Source organism: Ambystoma mexicanum, chromosome 10 (genome assembly GCF_040938575.1).
Source record: "Ambystoma mexicanum isolate Mex_15411 chromosome 10, UKY_AmexF1_1, whole genome shotgun sequence".
In the NCBI taxonomy this organism is placed as follows: Eukaryota; Metazoa; Chordata; class Amphibia; order Caudata; family Ambystomatidae; genus Ambystoma; species Ambystoma mexicanum.
In genome coordinates, this window is record NC_090932.1 from 1,169,854,967 (window position 1) to 1,169,882,794 (window position 27,828).

A 27,828-nucleotide genomic window follows, 5' to 3' on the forward strand; every position below is an offset into this window, starting at 1 on the left:
AGAAGTTGCGAATGGAGTGGGTGACAGAGCTGAGAAGGGATTTGTCTGTGAGTGTGTGGGATAATGCTTGGAAGGTGACGGTGAGAGCCAGAATGGATTTGAATTTGAGATACATTCAGCAACAACTTTTGGGTCGTGCTTATTGGACGCCAGTAAAAATGAGAGAGAGGGGTTTGGCGGGTACGGATTTGTGTTGGGGGTGCAACTGTTCAAGAGTGACTTATTTGCATATGCTCTGGGAGTGTGATAGGGTACTGAACTTCTGGAAGGATGTATTGAATCAAATAGATCTGGTGGTGGGCAGGTCATTTCCTCGAACTTTCATGTTGGTAGCCTTTCTCTCAGCTGAAGGGAGAAGTGTGGAAATTTGTGATCCATCTGATTGGATTGACAGGGCATTGTTAATGGCGATAAAGCATATTATGAAAGTGTGGAAATCAAGGAAGAAACCACATACTGATGGCTGGTTAGTAGACATGTGTACACTCTCAAGGTATGAGAGGTCTCGAGCATCTCGACTTCATCGGGAGAGTGAGTACTGTGAGAATTGGGATTCTTTTAATGATTTATTTGGATAAGGTGTAGGGTTAGTTTTTGGATATAGTAGGACTACAGGGATTAGGTGGGGGTTGATGTATTTTGTTTTGTGTAGGTGTTGTTTGTGATGTCAAGTCTTTAAATCTGGAGTGTGGGGGTGGGATTTTGGATGGGAGATTAAAGTTAAATTGATTGTACCTTTTTTAAAGAATATGTTATGTACATTGTTATTTTTGTTGGCTCTCACTTGCATGTTTCAATATAATTTTTGGTTTAAAATTAAATAAACTTGATTAAAAAAAATTCAGTTTCTCATAAACTTGAAAAAATCCATTTAGAAATCTACAAAGAGCAGGGATGCTCACAGGGAGGCTAATGGATCAGCAAACTCTGGGTTCTGAGGCCTAGTCCTTTCGGTAACTGGACCCTCATCCAGCATATTGGTTAACTCGTAACCTTGGGCTGGCACTGCCCCAGCCTGCAGTCTTAAGGTGTCAACTACTCTAAGTAAGGTTGACTTTGCTGAAGTTCCAAATCAGGTGACGTGTCCAACCCGCTGAAATCGTGGAGCCCCTGTGCCAATTCCAAAAGGTAAGCTTGGTTGTCGAAATAGTTGAGGTCCCCCATTCCCATGTACATGGGATCGACTCCTCCCATAACCTCTCTGTCATCAGCGCCGGAGATAGATGTCATGGTACCGAAGAGGTCGGTCTGGGAGAGTGGGGTAAAATATTATATGCCCAGCATTGGCGCTAACGGCTTGTCCTACGGCACTGATAAGGTGACTGTCAGCGTCGATCGGGGTTACGGCAAGGAGATGGTGTCGGGGAAGCTCTGACTTTGAAGTGCATGGAAAGGCCCCCACATCGAAGGTTTTTGTACCTTTGTCGGTGTCGAAACCTGAAGGATTCCCAGACGCTGATGGCATGAGCACGAGGGCTTGCATGAGGTCGGGTGTGCCGAACGCTGCTTCTGCCTCCGATGCCTACTGCTTGGGGAGAGTGACCGCATCTGCATGTCTCTGGCACATTTCCAGCATTTTGACCTTGAAATCCTCCCACTCTTGCCGAGTTGTCGCCCAGCTGATGGCTTACCTCCTTCTGTCGAGGATTCGGAATCTCGATGGTGACGGTGGCACCGCTTTTTCTTGTGCAACGACAACAACGAAGAGTGGCTCCTAGAATGGGACCGTTTCTTCATCTTCTGCCAATGTTTATTTTCTTTTTTGGGTGTAGGCCCCTCGGTCTCGGCCTCAGAGGACCAACGGTCGACCGCACCAGAGATTTTGAAGGCAGTCGGCCCAACACGAGTTTAGCAGCCCGCTCGTTCACCGATAACTGGTTCATTTTAGTGCACGACGCACACCCATCCATGTCATGACCCATGCAGAGTTACAAGAGGCATATCCTATGCGGGTCGGTAACAAACATTTTGGAGTGGCAGTTGGAATACTGTTTTAAAACCCAAGGCATGGCCATCTTAAGGTCAAACAAAAAATACAATTGTGACGAAACTACATCAAAAAGAGTTGAAGACTACATTCACTGTGTTCTTAGAGAAGCGTGTCGAGTGTGCAAAAAAAAGGAACTGAAGTATGGGGCGTAGTGACGTGGTATATATGTGATGCCGAACTTCACGTCCGGAGCCGACGATCGAGCACCAAGCAAGATAGATCGACAGCCGAGTCGAGGTCCACTACGCCCCCTGTCAACGTTTTTTCCGAGCAGCAGAGCTGGATGAGGATATCTATCAGATGAGGAATTGCGGGAGAAAGGCAATCCGTTGAAACTCATATTACAAAGCCAATGGCAAAGCTTGCCAAAGTGTGAGATTTCTAATTGTTTACAGTATCGGAAAATCTTGAAAGGTTTAAGGTGATCTATGGTTAATTTACATATATATTGTTTGTGGCAGTGGGAAGCCAAACCTCCCAACACAATTCATTGAAGAGCCATTTCGTCAGGCAGGAGTCACCAAATCCAGTCCCTGAGAGCCCCAAACACATCACGTTTTTAAGATAAACATATACTATGCAAATACATTATGTCTATATTTAATGTGTTCAAACAACTATTGTGTTGATACCCTAAAAACATGACTGAATTTCACTCTTGAATATCACACCAGACGACCCCCGAAGGCTTGAGTAATTTGCTCTGAATAAATACCTACTATACAGGAATCCTTTCCTGCCTCTTTAATCAAACACCACATTTTACAATTATTTTCAGTAAAAAATAAAGTTTTGACATACTTTATTTATACTTCAAATCATTTTTTCGATGTATATCATGCAAATCATTTCAATGCAGAGGCAAGGTAAAGTATCAGAAATATATACAACAATCATATACCACAGGGTACTATGCAATTTGGGGTATGTGGAACAATATTTACATGGGAGATATCCGACGGGCCACCCTTGGCCATAGTCTTGTTGGCTCGATATTGCCTTCGCTGTTAGTATGTCTTCTTAGGCTTAAACGTCGAAACATATTTAGGAACCTGTCAAGTAACATGGAACACAGCGTGAAGCATGAGAATATGGTTTCCTCTGTCTGTTCTTCTAGAACAGGTTCTAATTTTGGCGGGTAAACGAAGACAGGCTTCTCTGTCTCTGCTTCTTCTTCGGTCATCATTGATTTTTCCAGGAAGGTCAGCACCATCTCTGGTTTTTTTATTTCCGGGATCATGCATGCTTCATCTTTGGTTATCACAATCTCTTCCTCTTTTTTCTACAAAAGCCAAATAATGAAATTCAGGGCTTGATTTTGCATTATTTGCACAACTCAAATTCACACTGCATGAACTGAAATATGTACAATGTTCATGTCCCAAGAACAGTGCCAGTCATTAAAAAACAATATATTGCTTCTATGTTCCCACGCCTTCTTTCTCTAAGAATCACTCTCAAAAGACAGCAATATTAATACATGTCTCAGTGATTTCTGGTCATTTTGGGTAGTACGGTTTCTGCAATTTTCAAGATTGAACTGACCAAAGAGAATTAAATATTAGGGATGTAGAGTAAACATAATGGGCCTCATTACTTTACATTTCAGGTGAACCGTTTTTTCCAAGCTGTTTTAATCCCACCATAACTATATTGGTGTTTTGTATACATGCCCCAATGCTCCAACCACAAGGCTTTCAAGACTACATTGCACTGATAATCCCTAATAAGGGTGAAACCAGGTATGTAGATCTCTTGCAGCCTTGCAAATTGTCTATCTTGGGTTGATTAAGCTTAGTATAAATTAGCACTGCCCTCAAAGACAAAAACAATTTCCTGGAGCAAAAGGGTTGCATTTGGGCTAATTTGCATACTGACAATTTCTCGCTGATGTGGCTCTGAAATGGAGGTGAACTTCCAGCGATGGCTACTAGGTGGCAGTGTGGAGTGTGACACTTGGATCACGTGGATTATCCTACAATATATGTTACATATTTTATCAGGTGGCAGTCACTCCCCCTATAGTTAAGATGAAACAATTTGCATTGCCGTTCAACTAAATTCTATTGCTAATAACTTTTAACTCGCTGGACAGAACTATGTGAAATGTTCTAAATGAAATATCTGGCAAGGACCACTCTAAACTGGAACTTCTGGGGGAAATGAGTTGAACGGTTCAAAAGTTATTGCGTGTTTACCTACCCCCAGTCATTGTCCAGAAGGGAGCAGCGTGCATCCTTTGAACAAGCACACAGTGAAAATCACGCATAAATGTGCACCAAATAACAAAGTATTTTTCAAGTAGAGAGTTTTTAAAAAATGTCACAGAGGAAGTGAGGGGGATAAGGGCTACAGCCAGTAGAACCCAGTCTTTTTTTGAAATTGTTGTAACATGGCCACAATCCATGGCCAAAGCCCATGGCTGGTAGGATCTGGTAATTTGCTTGTGAAGGGGATATCTGCCATGACGGTAGGCCTATGGGCCATGGTCTTCTATCCTAATTGATGCAACATGGCCACTCGTCATAGCTATTTACTAGTCAGAAGGATAGGAGCTATGGCCATAGACTATGCCCCAGTTACCCAGGCCAGTGGGACACTGTTCTCATCATAATTGTTGCAGAGTGATCAATGGCCATGGCTGAAAGCCATGCTCAGTGGGTCCAGGAGAAGATATAGTATAACAGCAGTGAAAAACATTAATCAAGACAGTTAAGCTGATCCAATTCAATGCAACAAAACTCATACAATTCTGTGGATGTGGGAAATGATAGCAATATTAACTCATAGTCATCCTGGTTGCTCAGCCTATGAGCACATAAATGGGATCACAGCAAAGATCAACAATGAGATCAAAATAACATCATGGGTCACATCTATGGGCTGACTTCGTAGTAAGATTGTCATCACTACCCACATCTGCCAAATGAGATTAACATGTTACTTACCCATGGTAACGTTCTTTCGACTGGATGTTCCTCCCACGTATTCCTCGTCTATGATATCTCCTATATCCAGCTTTAGCTGCTTCGGAAAATAAATTCGGGGAGGCTGCTGTGTGTTGATGCGGTCGACTCGATGTCCCTCCAGGGCCTCTCTCTCGAAGATGACATCATCAAAAGGTATATATGGAATGCGCTGCACCCGTTGGTGTCAGTTCTGTTTTCTTCCTGTTTGTCTTACAGTTGAACTACCAGCATTAATGTGGTTTAGACCATAATAGACTCTGAAGCAGCGTACACTGCAATGACATGGAAATTCTACTGCGGGGTAGGCTGGGTGGGGCTATGAGGAATACGTGGGAGGAACATCCAGTGGAAAGAACCTTACCAGGGGTAAGTAACTTGTTCTTCGAATGGATTGTGTCCTCCCACGTATTCCTCATCTATGATAGAGTCTCAAAGCAGTATTAATTTTGGGAGGGGGAGTAAGAATTTTGTCATCGAGGGTTGTTATGAAGGACTGCTTTCCCAAAGCTTCCGTCCTGATTTAAGGTGGATTCAAGGCAGTAATGCTTTGTAAAAGTGTGAATGGTAGACCAAGTGGCTGCCTCACAAATATTTTTTATTGGAGCTCCTCTATGCAGAGCAGAAGAAGTAGCCATGCCCCTAGTGGAATGAGCTCTCGAGTCTTCTGGGGGATTTTTCCCAGCCAGTCCATAGCACTCAGTAATAGCTAAAATAATCCATCTGGACAAGGTTTGTTTAGGTATAGCCTGTTCCAGTCTATGATGAGTATATCCTATAAAGAGTTGCTCATCTAGATAAAACTTTGACATCCTTAACATGTAGAAACTCAGAGCCCTTCTCGGGTCAAGTCCGTGTAACCTTTCCTCTTCCTTGCCTAAGATGAGGTGGTGGGTAAAAAGTAGATAATACTAACTTTTGTCCCATCTGATATAATCTTAGGCACGAATGAAGGTTTGACCATAAGGACAACCTTGTCCTTATAAAAAAACATAGAAGGTGGTTTAGAAGATAGTGCGGGCAACTCACTCACCCTACGGGCTGATGTTAACGCTACTAACAAGATGGTTTTGAATGCTAGTAGTCTTAAAGGACATAAATGGAGGTGTTCAAATGGTGCACACATGAGAAATTTCAAAACAAAATTAAGGTCCCAAACGGGAACCTGAAAAGGATATGGAGGTAACACATTAGTGAGTCCCTTCAGCCATTGTATCACCGAAGGTATTTTAAAATATGACTTTTCCTCAGACGAATGCTTGAAGATGGAAAGCGCCACTAAATAACCATTAATGGTTCAAACCTGGAGCCCCAGATTGGCCAAATGCAGAAAAGATACCAAATCTGGTGTATTGCAAAGAAAAGAATCCACATTTTTATCCCTGCACCAAATGCAGAATTTGCTCCAACGGCAGCGCTACAAAGACTTTGTTGCTGGCCATCTGGCCGGAAGCAAAATATCAATTTTGTCACCCGGGAAGTCCCAATCCTTGTATACCAACCTCTCAGAAACCATGCGTGAAGGCAGAGTGTCTTGACCTCTGGGTGGAGAACCCGACCCCCCTTCTCGCGAGAGAAGGTCCTCTCTTTGAGGAAGACCTATTGGAGGGCAGATGGACATGTCCAGAACGTCTGGGTACCACATCCTCCTGGCCCGATTGGGCAATTAGGATCACGGATTACCTGAATTTTCTTGACCTCCAGATCACGTGAGGAATGACGGGGACTGGAGGAAACACATACAAGAGTGGAAACTCCCAGTGCACCATGGACGCATCTCCTAGAGCTCCTCTTGGGGGATATTCCCTGGAGCAGAACAGTTTGTACTTCCGGTTGACACTGGTCACGAACAGATCGACATGAGGGGTTCCCCATAGGGTGAAGATCTCTTGAAGGACTTCCTGAGATAGTTCCCACTCATGGGAGACTGTGCTCTGCCTGCTCAGAGCGTCCGCGGCTGTGTTCTTCTCTCCGGCTAGGTGAACTGCCGATAGTGAAATTCCTTCTTGTACTGGCCTGCATTGCCTCTCTGTACAGTGGTAGTGACCCTACTCCTCCTCTCTTGTTGAGGTAGTAAATGGCCACTGTGTTGTCCGTCGTTAAAGGCCTACAGGGCTAGTCTGATTGCCCTCAGCTCCAAAAGATTGATATGTAGTTTGAACTCTGATGGAGACCAACGACAACTGACTGTCCGATCGTTGGTGTGGGCTCCCCACCCCGTGAGTGAGGCGTCAGTCACTACTGTTATCACCGGCCATGGTTGCCAAAAAGGTTCTCCCTTCAGAATGTTGTCCTCGCAGGCCCACCACAGAAGTTCCTGTGCGACCCTGCTTGGAACCCGAAGTAGGTCCGACATCTTTCCTGAGAACTCAGACCATTGAGTTCTGAGAACCCAATGAAGGGATCTCATTCTGAGGCAGGCCTCTGGCACCAGAAAAATGCAGGATGCCATGTGGCCAAACAACCTCAACAAATTGAAGGCTGGGAGACGTTGAGCACTCTGAAATTTGGTGACCATCTGTAGAATGTCTTGAGCCCTCACCTAGTATCCAGTACTGCTCCGATGAACTGGAACTTTTGAGAAGGTGTCATATGGGACTTCTTGTAATTGAGGGAGAAGCCCAGTCTGTGAAGAGAGTGGCAGGTGATCTTGAGATGATCAAGGACTTGTTCTGGAGAACGCGCCCTGATCAGCCAATCATCCAAGCAGGGGTAGACATGAATCCCCCCTCTCCTGAGACTCGCTGCCACCACCGCCATCGGTTTGGTGAAAACCCTCAGGGAGGAGGTTATCCCGAATGACAGAACTTGAAATTGATAGTCAGAACCACCAACGGCAAACCTCGTGAGCTTTCTGTACTTGAGATGGATTGGCACATGAAAATAAGCATACTCACGGTCCAATGACACCATTCAATCCTGGAGTTGGAGGGCCTGAAGGATCTGAGATAGTGTGACCATCTTAAACTTGTCCTTCCTGAGGAACTTGTTCAAGTACCTCAGTCCAAGATGGGTCTCAGTCCTCCGTCCTTGTTGGGGATTAGGAAATATGGAGAATACCATCCTTTGTTCCTCTCTGTTACAGGTACTGGCTCTATAGCACCTTTCTCTAGCAGGTTCAAAATTCCCTGCAAAAGGAACAGATCTGGAACCTTTAACGAATGGCTTCCTGGTGGATGATTCTGAGGTCTCTGAATGAAGGGGAGGCAGTAACCCTGGGCTATTGTTTCTAATGCCGAAGTATCTGAAGTAATACCCGCCATTCTTTCAGTCTGCCTCCCACAGGACTGTCGTGAGACAAGACCTCAGAGAGTTTTGAGGCAGCTGACACAGCGGCTGATGATAAAGAAGCTGTTGCTTGGGCAGGCTTTGCACCTCTCCCTTGTCCACCACAAGGGAATCTCCTTTGGCCTCTTTGACCAGCCATTCCTATCGCTCTTCCAACTGAGGAATAGTAGCGAAAGGATCTACCCCTCCAAGAAGGTCCACTGCAGCAAAAAGGTTGAGGCTGCCTGATGACGGCACCTAGAGACTTGGCCGCTGTCTTCGAGGTCTGCAGCTTCTCAAGGCTTTCGTCAGCCTTGCTGCCAAAAAGATGAGATCCGTCAAAAGGCATATTAAGGAGTCTAGACTGCACGTTCCGTGCAAATCCCGACTTCCTTAACCACGCAAACCTGCGTATCACTGTGCTTGCCGCCGTGGCTCAGCTGATACTGTCAGCAGAATCCAAACCTCAAACATGACCTCTTTCCCTTCTTTTACAATGGCCAGGAAGCCGTCTCTTTCTTCCCCTTCGGGAATATGTTCAGCCGCCATAGATACACAGTCCCATAGGGTGAAGGTACATTTTGCAAGGGCACATGTTGAGTTGTCAGACTTGAGAGCCATGCTCCCAGCAGAAAAGACTTTCCTTGTCCAGAAGTCTATATGCATATCATCCCAATCTGGTGGAATGGTCGGATAAGCAGCTTGCTTGGCGGTAGCGGTTGCTGCTTGCACCACTAGGCTTTCTGTGGTAGGATACTTAGACAAATAGCTGGGGTCACTACTTGATGGCCTATATTTTTTGGTCAAATTTGTTTTGACTGCCAGACTCTCGTGTTTCCCAGTTTGCACTTGCTGTCTTTTATAGAGAGACATGAAAAGGTAGGATTGGATCCCTTTGAGGACTTTTGGCAGGATATCCATGAGGTCATCCTGTTCGAACAGGGGGGCAGGCCTGCTCCATCCCAGAAAATCAGTGACCCTGGTCATTAATTGCCTGTAAGAGGCATCTGCGTGATCATCTGAGTCCAGCTTGCCAAAATCCAATTCTGGAGAGGTGTCCACCCCACTGGCTGTTTGTAAATTATCACGCAGGTCCTGCAACCTTGATTACTCTGCTATAAAACTATCAGGAACATTAGGAGAGCCATATTGTAATCCAAAAGGTGGAGCATTGTCGTCTGAAAATCGATGTGAGATTTAAAAAAATCATTTTTGGCAATGGTGTAAAGGATTTTTTAATATTTGGTAAAGGTGTCGATGGCTTCAATGATTTTGAGCCAGATGCCAATAGAGTGTCACCAAACCTGATTTTGGCGTCAATGTCTTAGATGAAGATGTATTGGGCGTCGATGGTGCCAATGGCGTTGATGGCTTAGACGTCGACTTGTCTGTGGACTTTGTTCATGACAGACTTCAACGACTCTACGGAGTCTTCGATGACTTTTCATTGTGTCGAGGCCTCGACGGCTCTCAATGAGAATCTGGCCTTCGTCCCGGGCTCAAGGGCACTCATGATTTGGCTCGAGTCCTTTCCTTACCGGCTTCAGAAGGCGCAGTAGGAGCATGGCCTACTTGCTTCGAGGGATTCTGACTCTAGAAAATGTTAAGCATTTCCTGCCCAAATGATTCCCATTCAGTCGGGCTAAAGGCCTTATTAGGGCAAGATATACTCCTCTATGGAGATAAGTCGGACGAGGAAGACGAAGTGGGCAATTTATGATGCCTTTTCTTTGATTTCCTCGGCGACGACGAGGAGTGGTGAGAGCCACTTTGCGACCTAGACCTTTTAGTTTTCTTCCACCGAGGAGAGCTGTCTTTCGCTTTGTCGGAGGAATGTTTTTTTCGCCGGGGTAGTCGAAGGGGATTTTTTGGGGAGTCTACCTACTGCCAATTTTCCTTTATGCTCCTTCAGAGCTTTTTCGGTCATCGATTGACTCGTCTGACAGGTCGAGGTCTTGTGCTCCACACCAAGGCACCACAAGCACACCCGATGTGGGTCCGTCAGTGACATTTTAGCGCTGCAGTCTTGGCATTTCTTAAACCCGGTCTTCGGGGTTCACGGAGCCGAAGACAAAGACATTTTTCACAATTTTCAAGTAATAATATGAAGCCGGCCTTAGTTCATGAAGCGAAAGCTTACTCAGGTAAACCGAACAGAAGCCAAAGGGCGTTGCACGTTCCATATACACCATCGATGATGTCATCCTCGAGACGGAGGCCCTCGAGGGACATTGAGTCAACCGCATCGACGCACAGCACCCTCAGCAAAATTTATTTTCTGAAGCAGCTAAAACTGGATATAGGAGATATCATAGATGAGGAATACGTGGGAGGACACAATCCCATTCAAAATGTATATCAAAACTTTTAAAAAGTTACGGTTACTGTCAGTGTAAAGTAAAGTCTACAAACTTGTTAAATATTCATCAACATAAATATAATCTCCCAAACACTACAAATGGCAGAGGAACACACCTCAACTCACACCAAACTTCACAACAATCATTTTAAGTGTGGAGCCCTCCAAGACAAATATTGAAGGTGATGATGATGGACACATGTATTAAAAGAAAGAAAGTCTCACATACATTTAGTAAAAAGGATATTGCAAGTCACCAGGCTTGTTCTATTTAGTTACAAAATGTCTTGTTCAGCGTGTGTACATAGGTATGTTACAATGTCACAGTAGTTAAAACGACTTGGCATCTTGCAGAGGAAAATGAGGCATTGTAATCCTCTGTATCGTTTGACTACGTCAATGAAAGTATTTGGCTACATCTGAACACTCATGCAATATTTGGTGAAGTTTCACAAATGTTTCCATTTACAAATACAATATTGAAAAAAGGGTGTTTTGTACATTGAATTTGCCAAAGACCCTGAAAAAACATGATTTCGGAATGTACAATGTTCTCAGCCCACATCTAATGTTTACCTTAAATGATGTACAACACAAAATAAATTAGAAAATTGGATCGGTAAAACTCGGGATATTGACCTTTCAAAATGAAAAACACCTATCAAGATGCACAGTAGTTCTGGAGCTATACTAATACACTTTCTCAATAAGGCACACCTTCAATGGTGGAAGAAATGTAATAAAACAAAAAACTGCGGAAGGAATGGAATAATACATGTAACACCAGGAGAACGGAAGGAATTTCTGCACACAAACTCCCCTTCCATAAAAATACCTTCAAACAAACTGTCCTGGAATCATGGAATTGAGAACACCTTGTAATACACAATTTCTACTTACAACAATGGCATACGAAATTGAGCGTGTTAAAAAAAAATAAAGAGTTGGCATAAACTGTCAAATATACTCCTTCCCAAGAACATCCTTGCTGTGGATGTTATATTGTCCTACATGTGAAATTCCATGATTGCACGTAAAAGCATGCATACAATTGGTCATGTACCATCAGCCTGTGTCAATTGTTCGATGTACTGCCCTGCCCCTCATCCAATAGTGTTGCACCATGATGCAACAAACAACAATGCAACATAACAGAAAAAGATGAAAAATAGAATGCAAGTCTGTCCCCATGTCAAGCGCAAGGTCTGTAGCCACTGATACTCTAGAACACACCACACTATTAGCCTGGTTTTAAACTATTAGAGGTATCAAACTTCCAGCTCTTAAATTCTTAACAGACTTTCTCTATGGACCCACAACCCAAGATAAATTAGTTGATTTTAAATCTGATCTTACCTTGATTCACTCAGAGTTACCTAAGAGGATCCAACCTCTCCGTGTGGTTGTTTAACCATGTATTAAACAACTTTACACCCTTGTAAAACAGGGCTTGGCGAGGTTCCAACTTTGCATACAGATTGTAATTAATCTAGACAAATTCATCACTTGGCATGACATAATCTCTAGCTACCAGAGGTCAATCCACAAAAAGCTGACAATGAACAACCTATGCCTCAACTCCTCAAAAAGACATATGCTTATGTTTGGCAACCTCAAACCTAACAGTCTTCCTCACAACTCGCTTGACTCACTAGGCATCCCACCAGAAGCTGATGATTCTCTAACTAATCTCAGCATCATCTTTGACAAAAATCTATCCATAACAATTTAAATAGATACCTGTATGACACCAGTGAGCTTGAATCTGCAACTAATCAAACCAAAGAGCTGTGTAGGCTTGTCTAGTCGCTGTGCTCTGGGTTCTCTTCTCTGAGTACTATCTCCCCTTCACAAGCTAAGTGTAATTCTCTTTCCTTCTTCTTTGTGGATAAGAGTGTTACTATTCGCCAGAAGATCTCTACTTCTGGTTCTCGGTACTCCGACAACATTGTCTCTTCCATTGCTGTAAGTTATTCCAATTCCTGGTCGTCTTTCCCGCTCATTGACTCATCTGATATTGTGGGGGCTACTAACAGCCTACAATCTGCCTCGCCTCTGATGCTATCTCTCTTTCTGTATTGAAAAAGATCATGTCTGCTATTGCCCCCGTTGTGGTCTCTGATGTTAATCATTATTTCATTACTAGCTCTATCCCTTATATTCTTAAGCATGCTCTGGTGATTCCATTGTTGAAGATGCTCTCCCTCGATCCTCTTCTTCCTGACAATTTTTGCCCTATTTCACTCCTTCCTTTTCCCATGAAGCTTCTTGAATCTCTGGTCACTCCGCTGCTTAGTTCATTTTCGCAGAATTCCTGTTTGTTTGACCACTGTCAGTCTGGTTTTCGCCATGACCGGGGCACCAGTTCAGTCCTGGTCGCTGTTGTTGACCACCTGGCTCATCTAGCAGATCGAGGGGTTGTGGGAGCTCTGATCTTGTTAGATCTATCTGCTGCTTTCAACACCTTTGATCACTCCACTGTGCTCGACAGAATGTCCTTGGCTGGTATTACGGGCCCGTTCTTGGCGTGGTTCCATTCCTTTTTATCTAATCACTGATAATCTATTTCTCTTCCTCCTTTCCTTTCTGCCCCACGTCCCATTACCTGTGGGGTCCCTAAAGATTCAGCTCTTTCACCTCTCGTGTTTAATGTCTACATCCAGCCTCTAGCCAAACGTGTACAATCCTTTGGTGTTTGTTGATACTCCTATGCGGACGACACACAAATCATAGTGCACCGTGATCTTGCTCACCAAAACAATACTGACCACTGCTGCCTATGTCTGCAAACAGACAACACATGGATGAGCAATATTTGGCTGCGTCTTAATGGCAACAAAACTGAGGTGCTGGTTGTTGGCCCCCCTTCTGCTGCCTCTTTCTGGACACCAGCCTTATAGCTTTCTTACTTTGGGCCTCTGCCCAAGTCGGCTGCTGTGGTTAAAGATCTTGGCTACAAGATTTCTTCCTCCCTTTCATCGGAGGCTCGAGTGAGTGCTGTGTGTCAGAATGGCCATTTTAAACTCAGGCCTTTGTGCAAAATCCTTCCTTTTTTAGCTTTTTTCCTCTTCCTTCTTTCCTTTCTGCACCAGATCCCATTACCTGTGGGGTCCCTCAAGGTTCAGCTCTTTCACCTCTCTTGTTTAATGTCCACATCCAGCCTCTTGCCAAATGTATACAATCCTTTGGCTTTCATTGCTACTCCTATGTGGATGTCATGATGCCTACCCCCGGAGCACCAGGCCAGGCCCAGCACCCCCGGGAGCAGGCATCACGCCCCCGGGTAAAAGCCCAGCGGCACTTTATAGGGGCTCTTTGGACTCTGTCCTGGCGCCGTTGGCGCCAGGCTCATGTTGGACATCAGTCAGGCGCCAGGCTCATGTTGGGAAGTGTTTGGTGCACTTACCTGAAGCAGACCATGCTGCACACTCACCTGATGCAGACCATGCTGCATGAAGAACCAAGCCAAATGAGGCTTAGGAGGGACTATTTTTCTGAAGGAACTATTTTGTTACTTGGGTGGGGCTCACCTGGAACTTCTTCCAAAACTATTTAAGCCACGTCCGGACAGCTACACGTGCTTCACGTTGTTCTGCATCCCAGCAGCTGAACGCTCACCGTCTATGTCTATGTCTATATGTTTATAACGCGCCGACAGCTCGCGGGCATCAGGGCGCGGAGAACATCTGAGAAAAGAGTCTTGTAGAAAACAGTAAGAACTGAAAACAGTACAGGAAAAGAACTGGTAATCATATGAATACCAGTGGGAGATCCTGAAAAGTCCGGAAATTATTGGAAAAGGTGTGTTTTCAGTAGTTTCCTGAAGTTACCATAGTTTCCTTCTTATCTAAGATTCCCTGGGAGGTTGTTCCAAAATTTGGCTGCTTTGAATGGAAAGGCTCGGCCCCCCCCCCCTGCTGCTCGTTTCACCCTGGGGATAACCAAGAGGCCTGTGTCGGCTGATCTCAGGTTTCTCCTAGGTGTGTAGAGTGCAAATTTCTCTTTGAAGTATCCTGGCGCCGTGCCATATAGGCATCTGTGAACAATCGTCATGGCCTTAAAGTAGACTCTTTCTTCAATTCTGAGCCAATGAAGATCTTTCCTTGCAGCCGATATGTGGTTTCCAAATTTAATTTTCTTAACAATGCAAACTGCCTCATTTTGCATGACCTGGCAACGATGCAGCTCTTTCTTAGTGGCCCCCACCAATAGTGCATTGCCATAGTCGAGACGGGATAGTATGATCGCTCTTGCGATATTTGCCGCGTTTGCTTCACTTATGTAAGGTCTAATGGCTTTCAACAAGCGCAAGTAATATGTGTTGTTTTTGTGTAGATAGTTTACTTGTGCTTCGGCCCCCACTGAGGCTTCTACCAACATCCCAAGTGTTTTAACTTGGGGTAGGACTGGGATTTTGGCATCTTTTATTCTGAAAACCTCATATTGGTCGCCTAATTTGGTTCTTGCATGCTGAGCTCCAAAGATCATGAGCTCAGTCTTGCTATTGTTGAGGCACATCCAATGCTTCTGCATCCAGATATCAATGATTTTATATACTTCTTCTACTTTCGCACTATCTAGTGTATAGTCTCCCGTCATTTCAAAAACCAGCTGCGTATCATCGGCATAGTTGGTGAAAAACACACCGATGCTTTCCAATAATTCACACAAGCTACGCATGTAAACGTTGAAAAGCAGAGGGGACAGACTGGCTCCCTGCGGTACTCCAAATAGGATGAGGGCTGCTTCTGAGAAAGTGTCTCCCCAGTGAATGCGTGCCCTCCTATCACTTAAGAAGGAAGCTATCCAGGCCAGTGCTGTTTGAGAGCAACCTATAGTTTTATCTAGAGCCTCTTGTAGTAGTTGATGGTCCACTAGATCGAACGCTGCACTAAGATCTAGCAGCATGAGCATCCCGTTTTTGCCCTGTTCTATCAGCTCTAACATGTGGGTTTGTAGGTCAAGCATAGCTGACTCTGTACTGTGGGCTGTTCTAAAGCCCGATTGCTGTGTGTGTAGCATCTCCTGTGCTTCCACGTGTTGTTGTAGCTGATTTGTGGCAATTTTGTCCAGAATCTTCAATACACAATTGGAGTTTGTTATTGGCCGTAAATTGCTAGGATCTTTTGGATCTAAGCCCGGTTTTTTGATCAGAGGGGTTATTGTAACTTTTTTGATGATGTTAGGAATTTTCCCTTCGGAAAACGAGGTGTTAATTATTTTAGTGAGAGTTGGTGCAAAGAGCTCTTTATTATCCAGAATAATTTTTGTGGGCAGGATGTTCTCAGCACAGGATGGTGGTTTCATTTTAGCTAGTACCTGGCAGAAATCTTCCTCTGTTATGGCTTTGAACTGAAAACTGTCCCTATTACCTGGTTTGGGCTCTACTGTGGGGCAAATTTCGATACTAGCGGATTCCCTTGCCTGAATTATATTAGTTCTGGCTTTTAAAATTTTAGCTGCAAAAGCTTCTTGTACCTTCTCGCAATCTTCTTTAGATGGGTTATGCGGTACTGAGAGTGCCTTTGGCTTTTCAATTGACTTGAGGATTTCGAAGAGTTTACTTGTTGAGTTAGCGGCTGACTCTATTTCTCTGTTGTAGTAATTGAGTTTGGCTTCTTTGACTGCTTTTCTGTACTCTAGGTCCTTGCGTTTCCAGTCAATTCTATTCTCTAGTGATTGGTTCCAAAGCCATGTTCTTTCTTTGGCACGTTTCTCTTGTTTCAATTCGTTTATTTCATCATTGTACCATTTGCAGTGATTGTTATTTTTCCTGACTAGCTTATTTTTTAGTGGGGCGTGCTTGTCCACTAATTTTTGCAAACCAGAGGTGTATGTCTCTAGCATGGTCTCACAGCTATCATTTTCTGCAAAAGATTTCAGGACTTGCTGTAGGCAAGGTGTCAGAACTTCTGGCCCTAGATTCTTCAAATTTCTACTCTGAATTCCTATATGTGGGTTTTCTTGTCTTTGGGGGGGGAGGGTCTAATTTTAATTCCAGGGTAACCAGACTGTGATCGGACCAGATGCATGGCTCAGTAGAGACATGTTCTGATTGTACATTGTTGGTGCACACCCAGTCCAGCTGGTTCCCTTGGGGTGTCGTAGGGTCATTGTTAACAACATAGAAACCTGTGTTATTCAGAGCTTTTTCTAGTGCCAATGCCTCTTTGTCGGCCGGGTCCCCCCTCCACCTGTTCATGTCGCCTACTAGTATGGGGCCGGAGTTTGACGAGGTTAGTTTATTGATTTGACTGACTACCTCATTTTGAAAGTCTGAGGTTAGCACTGGGGGCCTATAAACCACAACAATATTCAGACAGTTATTGGGTGTATAGGTCAATTTTAATTGAATGGACTCACAGCCCGTACATTCGAAACTGGCTTTGAATAGGTGTAATGCTTCTTTTGCTATGGCAGCCACTCCCCCTCCCTGTCCCCTATCTCTATTTTTGTTGTGTATAATGTATCCCTCTGGGACTGCGGTAGAAACCACAGGCCCAATTGGCTCCTTCAGCCAGGTTTCTGTTAGGCAGATTAAGTCCAGGTCCCTCTCTTTAATAAGGTTGTGGACATTTTGGGCGTGTTTGTTTAGGGAGCACGTGTTTAAAAGACCTATTTTCAGTCTGGTGTTGTCTGGTGTACGGTTCATACTCTGCTTAGCCTTTTTAGACGGCTGTTTCGCGGGATGCTTTAAACTCTCTGTAACGTTTTGTTGGGATGGTGTATGGGCGGATTGCTGACAGGTAGTGCTGTCCGGCATGCTTCTCGGCATAGAAGGAAATTTCGGCCCGGGTCTCTTTCTTAGACCTACCCTGAGAATACAGGTGCTTATTTAACGAGGAATCAGGGGTACTTCAAGAAATGCTAAGGTGTGCAGGAAAGAGCAGGAAAACAAGTAGCCAACACGCTTCCCTCTGAGGGCCACCCAGCACCTCCTTGCACAGACTGAAGCAGACTGTGCCTGCCCGTGTGCGCCGGCGCATTCGCGCCGGGTTTGTAGTGAAATTGAGAATGAGGACTACAATCCTGCTGGGGATTGTAGTTCTTGTCAAAAGAAAACGCGTGCAGAGGGCAGCGTTGCTAGAAACTGCTCGCTTTCCTACAACAACGTTTGAAAACGATTTGGCTTCGCGGTCTACACAAGGTACGTACAACCGAAAATGCAAGTACTTCAGCAATTAGTTTACCTAACGAAATTAGCGAAAATTACGGGACTGTCTATTAAAATCCTAAAATCTTAAAATCTTAAAACAGATTCAGTTACAGCTTACAAGACTAACCTAGTACAACTGGTGCATCTACATGCGCTATTTTTCAAATGAATTCTCGTTTCTGCTCCTGCACCTGGACTCCAGCCACGCCCGCCTCGAACCTGGAACACCTGTAAGGGAATAAGAGAAGAGAAAGGTGAAAACCAAGAACTTATTCAACCTTCTTACCTGAATCCGGAATCTTCACGCCAGCATTCCTGAAAGAAGACTTCCATTTAAAAGAACCGCGTTGCTCGCTGCAGCGCCGCGCTTCACTCACCTGTTCCCGAGACGCCGCCCGGCTCCATCGCGGCTCTCAGCACCGGTCCCCACATCTCGGCACCTAGGGGAGAGAAGAAGAGACAAAAGGTGAGCAAGGGAACACAAGAGGAAAGCCGAATTTTCAGCCATATTACTTACCGGCTTTTCTTGGTGAACCATTCCACATCTCGGGTCGGCGCCGCTTCTTTGGCAGGTACCGCACCCCGGCCCCTATGGGGAAAGGACAAAAGACATTACTGGGAAATTATAAAGACATTTAGAGGGGTCGCCCTCATCACTAACTCACCTGATTTTACCACCGGCAATTTAACCCCTCAACGCATCGCCTTTGTTCTGCACCTGAAATAAAGGACAGAAAAAACAACATAAAAGGAGGCTCACACTTGAACTTTTGCATCTTCATACTTACGGCGTATCGCTCAGAAAAGTCAAGTGGATGTTCCAGCGCCATTCTGAAAACCAGTGAAGTAACTGGACGAACGCGCGCCCCTGCACCAGAAGCAGGATGGAGAGTTCATCCTTCCAAACCATAAGGTGAGTTTAAACCGGGGGTTTTGGAGGATGTCAGAGAAGAACGAAGGGGGGAAGGGGGGAGCAAGCACACTATTCAGCAGACAGTTAATCCCCTTTTTCATCTGCAGAAGGATATTCCTACGGGCCAGACAAGCAAGATTTGGGGGTCCTCTTCAATCGGTGGTCTGAATTCTGCACATCACGCTTGAAGAGGCCACAGCAACCCAGACCAGCGCCTCCGTGGGAGCCAGGTGAGCGTTACAGAACGCAAAGCCTTCCTACAAATTCCCACCCAGGCGCTATGGAAACTTCCGAGACTGACCAGTTGGCCCAACTACTGGGGGAATTACGGGCCGAAGTACACGCCGCTCGTCAAGAGACTAATGCTCTCAGGAGGGAAGTGATTGTAACAAAGGAAAGAGCTGATGACCTGGCTAGACAGCTTTTGCAAGGTCAAGCTGGACAAACTCCTTTACCCGGTTCCGGAGGGAACCCCGCTCCTGTGCTTTCCAGTAACCCGGTGCAGATTAATCTACCTGGAAACATGCCGCTGGCCCCACCCGAACGCTTTGCTGGGGACCCCAAACGATTCGCCGTATTCATGAATCAGTGTCGTTTGCATTTCCTGTGCAGACCTGGGGCCTTCCCTAATGACCAGACCAAGGTAGCCTTTGTATTGTCATATCTCAGCGGCAGTGCTGCCGATTGGTCAGTTCCACTGGTAACTCAAGATGACCCGATTCTTTGTGATTTTCAAGGATTTCAAGCAAGCATGGAAAGGTTATTTGCTCAACACTCCCAGGGGCAGGCTCTAGATGACGAACCTCTATCTCTGCGACAGGGCAATCAAGACCTCCTTTCCTACATTGCAACCTTTAATAGACTAATTGTGGAAACTGGGTGGCCAGAGGATAAAAGAATCACATTATTTTATCGAGGTCTACGCGGATAACTTAAAGATGTCCTGGCCCAAGTTGTAAATCCGCCCCAAGAATGCTCAGAATATATAGACTTAGTGGTCCAATTGGATCACAGACTGCAAAACAGAAAATCAGATCGGTCCAAGTTTGAGACCCGGGTGTTAGTCAAGACCCACGCTAACCTCAAGGGGGCTGAAGCCTCTGAGCCAATGCAAATCGGAGGAGTTAAAGGACCTTTAACGCAAAAGAAACGTGAAAGAAGACGGCAGATGCACTTATGTCTTTATTGTGGATCCTCTGGACACTTTCTATGAGATTGCCCGGCAAGGCCGCCCAGGAAGGTGGTAGGAGCCGCTGATAAAATCCATGAAACCTCTGTAACGGGAAACGACCCCGCCCGACAAGCGTAGGGGTCCGCTTGCCGAGCTTGAAAACGAACTCTCAGACCTCACATTTCACTGTGCCAATGGACCTCGTAGATCCGGAACAACCTAAGCGGTTGCATGCAATAAAGGCATACATTGATAGTGGGGCTATAGGAAACTACGTGGATCGTGAATTGGTCTCCAGGATTAACCATCCCCTGCGTCCTAAAACCAGCAAAGATGTCATCACCACAGTTGATGGAACCGAAATTGCCTCGGGACCGGTAACACATTCCACAGCTGAGGTGACACTTGTAGGTCCGGACGGCCATCGGGAGGCAGTTGTGTTTGATGTAATCAAGGCTCCACAGTTTCAGGTTATTCTCGGAATCCCTTGGTTAGAGACACATAATCCTCTAATTGATTGGCGAGCGAAGAGAATAACCTTTCCGGAGTGTGCACGAACCTGCTACTCAGAAAATCTGAAGATCAGTCGAGCATCAGTAACCTCTGTCTCCATGTAACTACCTCCGGAATACCAAGACTTTCAGGACGTCTTCCAAAAGGAACAGGCCAACACGTTACCTCCTCACAGATCGTACGATTGCCAAATCGATCTGGTGCCCGGTGCACAACCCCCTTGTAGCAGGATTTATGCCCTTACTGAGCCGGAGAATCTGCATTTGAGACAATATTTAGATCAATACCTAGCCAATGGTTTCATTCGCCCGTCAAAGTCTCCGGCATCCTCGGCTTTGTTCTTCGTGCCAAAAAAAGAAGGCGACCTTAGAACTTGTATCGATAACCGCGCATTGAACCAGATAACTGTTAAAAATCGTTACCCTCTGCCTTTGATCCCTGACCTCCTTGACCAGGTGAAGGACACTTGCATATACACCAAGTTAGATCTCCGGGGGCTTATCATCTGGTACGAGTAAAAGAAGGAGACGAATGGAAAACGGCCTTCCGTACAAAATATGGACTATTCGAATACCAGGTGATTCCTTTCGGGTTGTGCAACGCGCCTGCTGCCTTCCAATTCTTCATGAACGATGTCCTTCGGGAACTCATCGATGTCTGTGTTGTCGTGTATATCGATGACATGCTGGTGTACTCCTCTTTGGAATCTGATCACAGAAAACATGTCAGGGCCGTTCTTGAGAAATTGCGCCAGCACAAACTGTTTGCAAAGCTGGAAAAATGCGTTTTCCATACCACCGAGGTTGAGTTTCTTGGATTCATCCTGACATCTAATGGGGTCCGAATGGACTCACGGAAAGTGGATGCCATCCTCAAATGGCCATCACCTAGTTCGGTGAAAGGTGTCCAAAGCATGCTTGGTTTTGCCAATTTTTATCGCAGGTTTATCCCGGAATTTTCACGGGTGGTGCAACCCATCACTGCACTCTTGCGGAAGAATAAACGTTTTGAATGGACCGAGGAAGCTGAACAGGCCTTTCAGGAATTAAAAGCTAAATTTACGTCCGCACCTATTTTGAAACACCCGCGTCCTGATCTCCCATATATAGTCGAAACCGACGCATCCAGCTTAGCCATGGGAGCTGTCCTGTCTCAGAGAGACCCCGAAACCAACCAACTGCACCCCGTAGCATTTTGGTCCAGAAAGTTCTCGCCGCCGGAGATAAATTATGCAATCACCGATAAGGAATTATTAGCCATTAAATCCACCTTTAAGGCTTGGCGGCATTATCTTCTTGGCACCAGGCATACCATCACCCTGATCACTGATCACCGAAATTTACAATATTTAAAAACTGCCAAGGCTCAGTCTTCACGACAGCTCCGATGGGCTTTATTCTTTGCTGAGTTCGATTTTGTAATCACCTACCGTCCCGGCTGTAAGAATGGCAAAGCGGACGCGCTATCTCGAATTGGAATGGGAGAAATGGACACAAACTCAGAACCTGTGCCGATAATTCCCGAACAAAGAATCTTGGGGATAACCACTTTACAAACCCTTGAAGACATTCAAGCACGAGTAAAACTATTCCTGGACTCTTCAGCCTTGCAGGATTGGATCAAAAGGGGGTCTGCCTTTTCAATCAACGATGGCTTACCTTACTTCCAAGGACGTTTATTTTTACCAGAAAAGGAATTGCAAGAACTGGTTATTTCCCGTCATCACAATACTCTGATGGAAGGACATCCTGGCATTGCCAAAACAGAGGAAAAAATTAAACGACAATTCTGGTGGCCGTCCTGGCGAAAGGATATTAAATCTTTCGTGATGTCCTGTGGAGTTTGCGCCCAAAACAAAGGTCAAAAAATAAAACCCGCCGGTCTTCTTCAACCCTTAGACATTCCACCAGCACCTTGGCACACCTTGTCACTAGATTTTATCACGGACCTGCCCTCTTGTAATGGATACAATACTATTCTGGTTGTGGTGGATTTATTTTCCAAGATGGCCCATTTTATTCCGTTGAAAGGATTACCTTCAGCTTTTGTTCTTGCCAAGGAATTCCTCGAAAATATCATCTGTCTGCATGGATTCCCGTCCATTCTAATCTCCGATCGGGAAAGCCAGTTTATTTCTCATTTTTGGAAAAAGTGTTGTCAACTGGCACAAATCGACGTAAGACTCTCAACCAGCCACCACCCACAGACCGATGGTCAGACGGAGAGAACGAACCAGACCCTTGAACAATATCTACGATGTATGTTGCACCAATCGGAGGGTAATTGGAAGGATATTTTATGGGTGGGTGAATATGCATACAATAACTCGATACACTCTGGAACTGGTCAGAGCCCCTTTTATACCCTATATGGACATCACCCTCGTACTTCAGACTTGGACTCACCTTTGAGCCTCGAAATGCCCGCAGTGGACCATTTGCATTCTACCATTACTCAAGCCTTCAAGGATGCTACTGCACACTTACAACATGCGAAAGGGAAATACAAAAAGAATGCAGATCTGCATCGAAAGGAGGCGCCTCCATACCAAATAGGGGATCAAGTATGGTTGCCTACCAAACACTTATCGCTCAAGGGATCTCAGACTTTTAATCCAAGGTATTTAGGCCCTTACTCGTTCAAAGCTATAATTAACCCAGTGGCAGTCAAGCTAGATCTACTAGCTAACATGCGGATTCACCCCGTTTTTCATGTGTCGCTTTTGAAACCAGTGCAACCAGGAACCAGATTAATAAAGCCACCAGAACCAATCCAGATAGATGGGGAGCCTGAATTCGAGGTGAAGAACATTTTGGACTCTAAGATCTCAAAATCAAAACTTTTCTATCTAATTGATTGGAAGGGGTACGGGCTTCAGGAAAGATCTTGGGAACCGAGCGACCACGTACATGCACCTCAGCTAGTAAAATGGTTCCATCGGAATTTCCCGAACAAACCGAAACCTCCTGGGGAAACGACCTTGGGAAGGGCCTTGGGGGAGAGTGCTGTCATGATGCCTACCCCCGGAGCACCAGGCCAGGCCCAGCACCCCCGGGAGCAGGCATCACGCCCCCGGGTAAAAGCCCAGCTGCCCTTTATAGGGGCTCTTTGGACTCTGTCCTGGTGCCGTTGGCGCCAGGCTCATGTTGGACATCAGTCCTGGCGCCATAGGCGCCAGGCTCATAAGGGGAAGTGTTTGGTGCACTTACCTGAAGCAGACCATGCTGCACACTCACCTGATGCAGACCATGCTGCATGAAGAACCAAGCCAAATGAGGCTTAGGAGGGACTATTTTTCTGAAGGAACTATTTTGTTACTTGGGTGGGGCTGTGGAAGAATACTCACCTGGAACTTCTTCCAAAGCTATTTAAGCCACGCCCGGACAGCCACACGTGCTTCACGTTGTTCTGCATCCCAGCAGCTGAACGCTCACCGTGTCTGCTCCTGCACCTGGACTCCAGCCACGCCCGCCTCGAACCTGGAACACCTGTAAGGGAATAAGAGAAGAGAAAGGTGAAAACCAAGAACTTATTCAACCTTCTTACCTGCATCCAGAATCTTCACGCCAGCATTCCTGAAAGAAGACTTCCAAGAACCTTCTAAGACATTTAAAAGATTCGCGTTGCTCGCTGCAGCGCCGCGCTTCACTCACCTGTTCCCGAGACGCCGCCCGGCTCCATCGCGGCTCTCAGCACCGGTCGCCACATCTCTGCACCTAGGGGAGAGAAGAAGAGACAAAAGGTGAGCAAGGGAACACAAGAGGAAAGCCGAATTTTCAGCCATATTACTTACCGGCTTTTCTTGGTGAACCATTCCACATCTCGGGTCAGCGCCGCATCTTTGGCAGGTACCGCACCCAGGCCCCTATGGGGAGAGGACAAAAGACATTACTGGGAAATTATAAAGACATTTAGAGGGGTCGCCCTCAACACTAACTCACCTGATTTTACCACCGGCAATTTAACCCCTCAACGCATCGCCTTTGTTCTGCACCTGAAATAAAGGACAGAAAAAACAACATAAAAGGAGGCTCACACTTGAACTTTTGCATCTTCATACTTACGGCGTATCGCTCAGAAAAGTCAAGTGGATGTGCCAGCGCCATTCTGAAAACCAGTGAAGTACCGGGACGAACGCGCGCCCCTGCATCAGAAGCAGGATGGAGAGTTCATCCTTTCAAACCATAAGGTGAGCTTAAACCGGGGGTTTTGGAGGAAGTCAGAGAAGAACGAAGGGGGAGAAGGGGGGAGCAAGCACACTATTCAGCAGACAGTTAATCCCCTTTCTCATCTGCAGAAGGATATTCCTACGGGCCAGACAAGCAAGATTTGGGGGTCCTGTTCAATCGGTGGTCCGAATTCTGCACATCACGCTTGAAGAGGCCACAGCAACCCAGACCAGACCAGCGCCTCCGTGGGAGCCAGGTGAGCGTTACAGTGGATGATATGCAGAACATGGTGTGCCGTGATCTTGCTCACCAAAAAGCTGCGGACCGATGCGGCCTATGTCTGCAAACAGTCAACACCTGGATGAGCAATATTTGGCTGCATCTTAATGGCAACAAAACTGAGGTGCTGGCTTTTTGTCCCCCTTCTGCTTCCTCTTTGTGGACACCAGCCTTTTGGCCTTCTTGCCTTTGGCCTCTGCACAAGCTGGCTGCTGTGGTCAAAGTTCTTAGCTACAAGATTTCTTCTTCCCTTTAATCTGAGGCTCAAGTGAGTGCCATGTGTCAGGCTGGTAATTTTAAACTCAGGCTTTTGTGTAAAATCCTTCCTTTTTTGCCTGCCCATCTTTGCGTGGTGTCCTCTTCTGTCTTTGGGACTTTGGACTAGTGTAACTTTCTTTTTGTTGCCCAAGCTCCCTATCTCTTACATCGTCTCCAAATCCTACAGAATTCAGCTGCTAGAGTGGTTACTCTTGCCCCTCTTCGTGTCTCAATTTTTCCGATTCCCCATTCTCTTCATTAGCTACCGATCTCTAAGCGCACAGAATTCTAAGTGCTCTGTATTGTGCAACATGCTTTTTACGGCACTGGCCCTGAATATCTGCAGACAACATTTCGCCCTTATGTCCCAACTCGTGCCCTCCAATCTTCAGAAGCACTTTTATCCAGGTTCTGTGCTTTAATCGTGGTAACAAAAAAACCTGAGGGTTAGGAGGGAACAGCCTAATGTAGGAAGGGTACTGGGCCGGGGGGAAGAACATATCAACAAACACACCAGGAGCCAACACCCTGTACCAACTACCAATTCTGGGCAACAGCATTTGGAGTGAGCTATCACACAGCACAGCAGGCATACTTATCCAGCCAGCAGAATTACCTGTGCACTGATTAACCTTCCGGGATCCCACCAACCCTCTGGGACTTGTGTGATGATCAATGCTGTCCAGCATCAAAGCCTCTCTGTGACCGACAATCGAGTACTTGGGATACTGCATGGAGCCCTGATGAAGGCGGACTTGTTTCACTCCAACACCGCCGAAACGTGAAGCAAACTAGGAACACTCGATTAAGTCCGTTCCCAATTCTACAGACCCTGTTCAGTCAGTCTCTGCCACGTCGGCAAAGATATCTTTTATCGTATGACCCTGGAACATTCACTGTTCAATTGAAATTATATCCCTGTAGAACATTCACTGCTCAATTGAAATTATATTCTCACAAAGGAGCCCTTGAAACCCAGCTGACTTACCAGTGCAGGAGATCTATTGAACCTTTAGCCTGCACCCAAGCCACAATTATCAAATCTACAGTACGAGTTCATAGGCACTTTGCTTTTCTCCTATTCAATACAAAGTACTTTTGTATTTTAGTACATGTGTCGATGAAGTAACAATCGGTACCTGCACATTAATATACACAACACTTGTGTAAATGAAATAATAATTAATACTTACTTAATTTTGTAATCTATGTAATGTTTTCTTGTTGTATTTTTTATGTCACTGCAAGTTGCTATTTTTCATTTGCATGTTTCAATATTTAGTATGTCACATTTGTTTACCACATATCTCATATGAATATATGTTATAGAAAATAAATAATTGTTTCCCAACACCTTAATATACAGACACTGTGAGTGGTTATTACCTCCAGATTTATTCTTTGGATCTCTTACTTATGAGACCAAATTTTTAAAAACATTTCTGGACAGACCTAAAACTCTGTATCTGTCCCCCCCCAATGCCTGGTCTTGCTTGAAATGTTTGCTAGTAAGGGTACAAATAATTGTTCATCTGTGCTTTAATCGTACCCAACTGGGTGGCTGTGCTATGTCTGTGGCAGCTGCCTCGCTGTGGAACAAGCTCCCTTATTCCCTTAGTGCGACTGATAATCATTAATCATTAATCCTTTCCGCCGCCTTCTGAAAACTTTTTTGTTCTAGACTCTTTTTCTGCCTTTGCCTGAGTTCTTCAATGCCATGATGCCCTTGCTGGTGATAGTTATGCTCTTCAAATTCGTTTAACATAAGATAACATAACATAACAATGCCATTAAGGTCCACTTCAAATTGGACTCTACCATGAAATGAGTTGAGGAGAACACTAGCCATATCCACTTTCAATTACTGAAACTAAATTTATTTGGTTTTAACCAAATTCCAAGCACAACTAATTAGGCTCATACAGAACTCCACAGCCAGACAGATTCTAAGTCTCATCCTACTAGATACTCTATCTCAATCCCTTAAGGCTATTCAATGGTTGCCTTTGGAGCACAGAGTCCACTTTAAGGTCCTCTGCCTGACAAAATGAAGCTTACACAAGTGCCTTAGATATAGAGCTCTTCTGACTCAAAATACCCCAAGGAATCTGAGATCACCAGATGAGAACCTCCTGAATATCCCCATATTTCGAAAAGCAGAGAAAAGGGGGTAGAGGTTTCACCGCCCAGGGTCCCAAACTATGGAACATATTCCTTAAACTCTGCACTGAAACAAAATACACCAGGTTCAAAATGAGTTTAAATAATACCGATTCAGGCTTGCCTTCAGAGAGCTTTGAGAGATCGCAGAAGCAACAGACAGAGAAAAAGAGTGAGCGTGACCCTCACCTATTTGTTGTGTGCTTGACTTAACACCCAACCGGGTAGCCCAATTCTCTACCACAGATCACCCTGATCAACTAATCTTTGGCTGCACTTTTCAGTCTGTTAACTTGTTGCTTAGGACATTCAAATAGTTAGGCCACAAAAATAGGCATGTACCTTCCTGCTATGTACTTTGATCATTTGTCTGCAATATCATGTACCATACTGTCCTGCAGAGAGAAATTACTTACCCGTAATGGATGCTCCGCCCACAGATTCCACAGATTCCTTGATAGATACATATCCCTTTCGACCTTGCACCAGGTCACAAACGTTTTCCATCTGCACAAGTACATGGGCCTAGTGGAGGTCTGCACACAGTCAACAGCACCTCCAGTACCACTTCATTGAGGTCCCAGTCACCGTACCTCAGCCTCTCAATAGCCACGCATGTAGGTTGAG

General features: G+C 45.3%; 1 protein-coding gene across 3 annotated transcripts in view; it reads right to left on the bottom strand.

Moving 5' to 3' along the window:
• Window positions 1-2,720: 2,720 nt before the first annotated feature.
• The window catches only part of LOC138492131 (uro-adherence factor A-like), a 1,977,591-nt gene continuing 1,952,483 nt past the window's right edge, over window positions 2,721-27,828 (bottom strand). The window contains exon 15 of one of the 3 annotated variants that reach the window (XM_069619116.1): window positions 2,721-3,272. In XM_069619116.1, coding sequence (XP_069475217.1) covers window positions 2,931-3,272 — 342 coding nt within the window. In that variant the 3' untranslated portion in view covers window positions 2,721-2,930. The remainder of the gene's footprint in view (window positions 3,273-27,828) is intronic. The other 2 variants (XM_069619117.1, XM_069619115.1) reach the window with 2 other exon arrangements.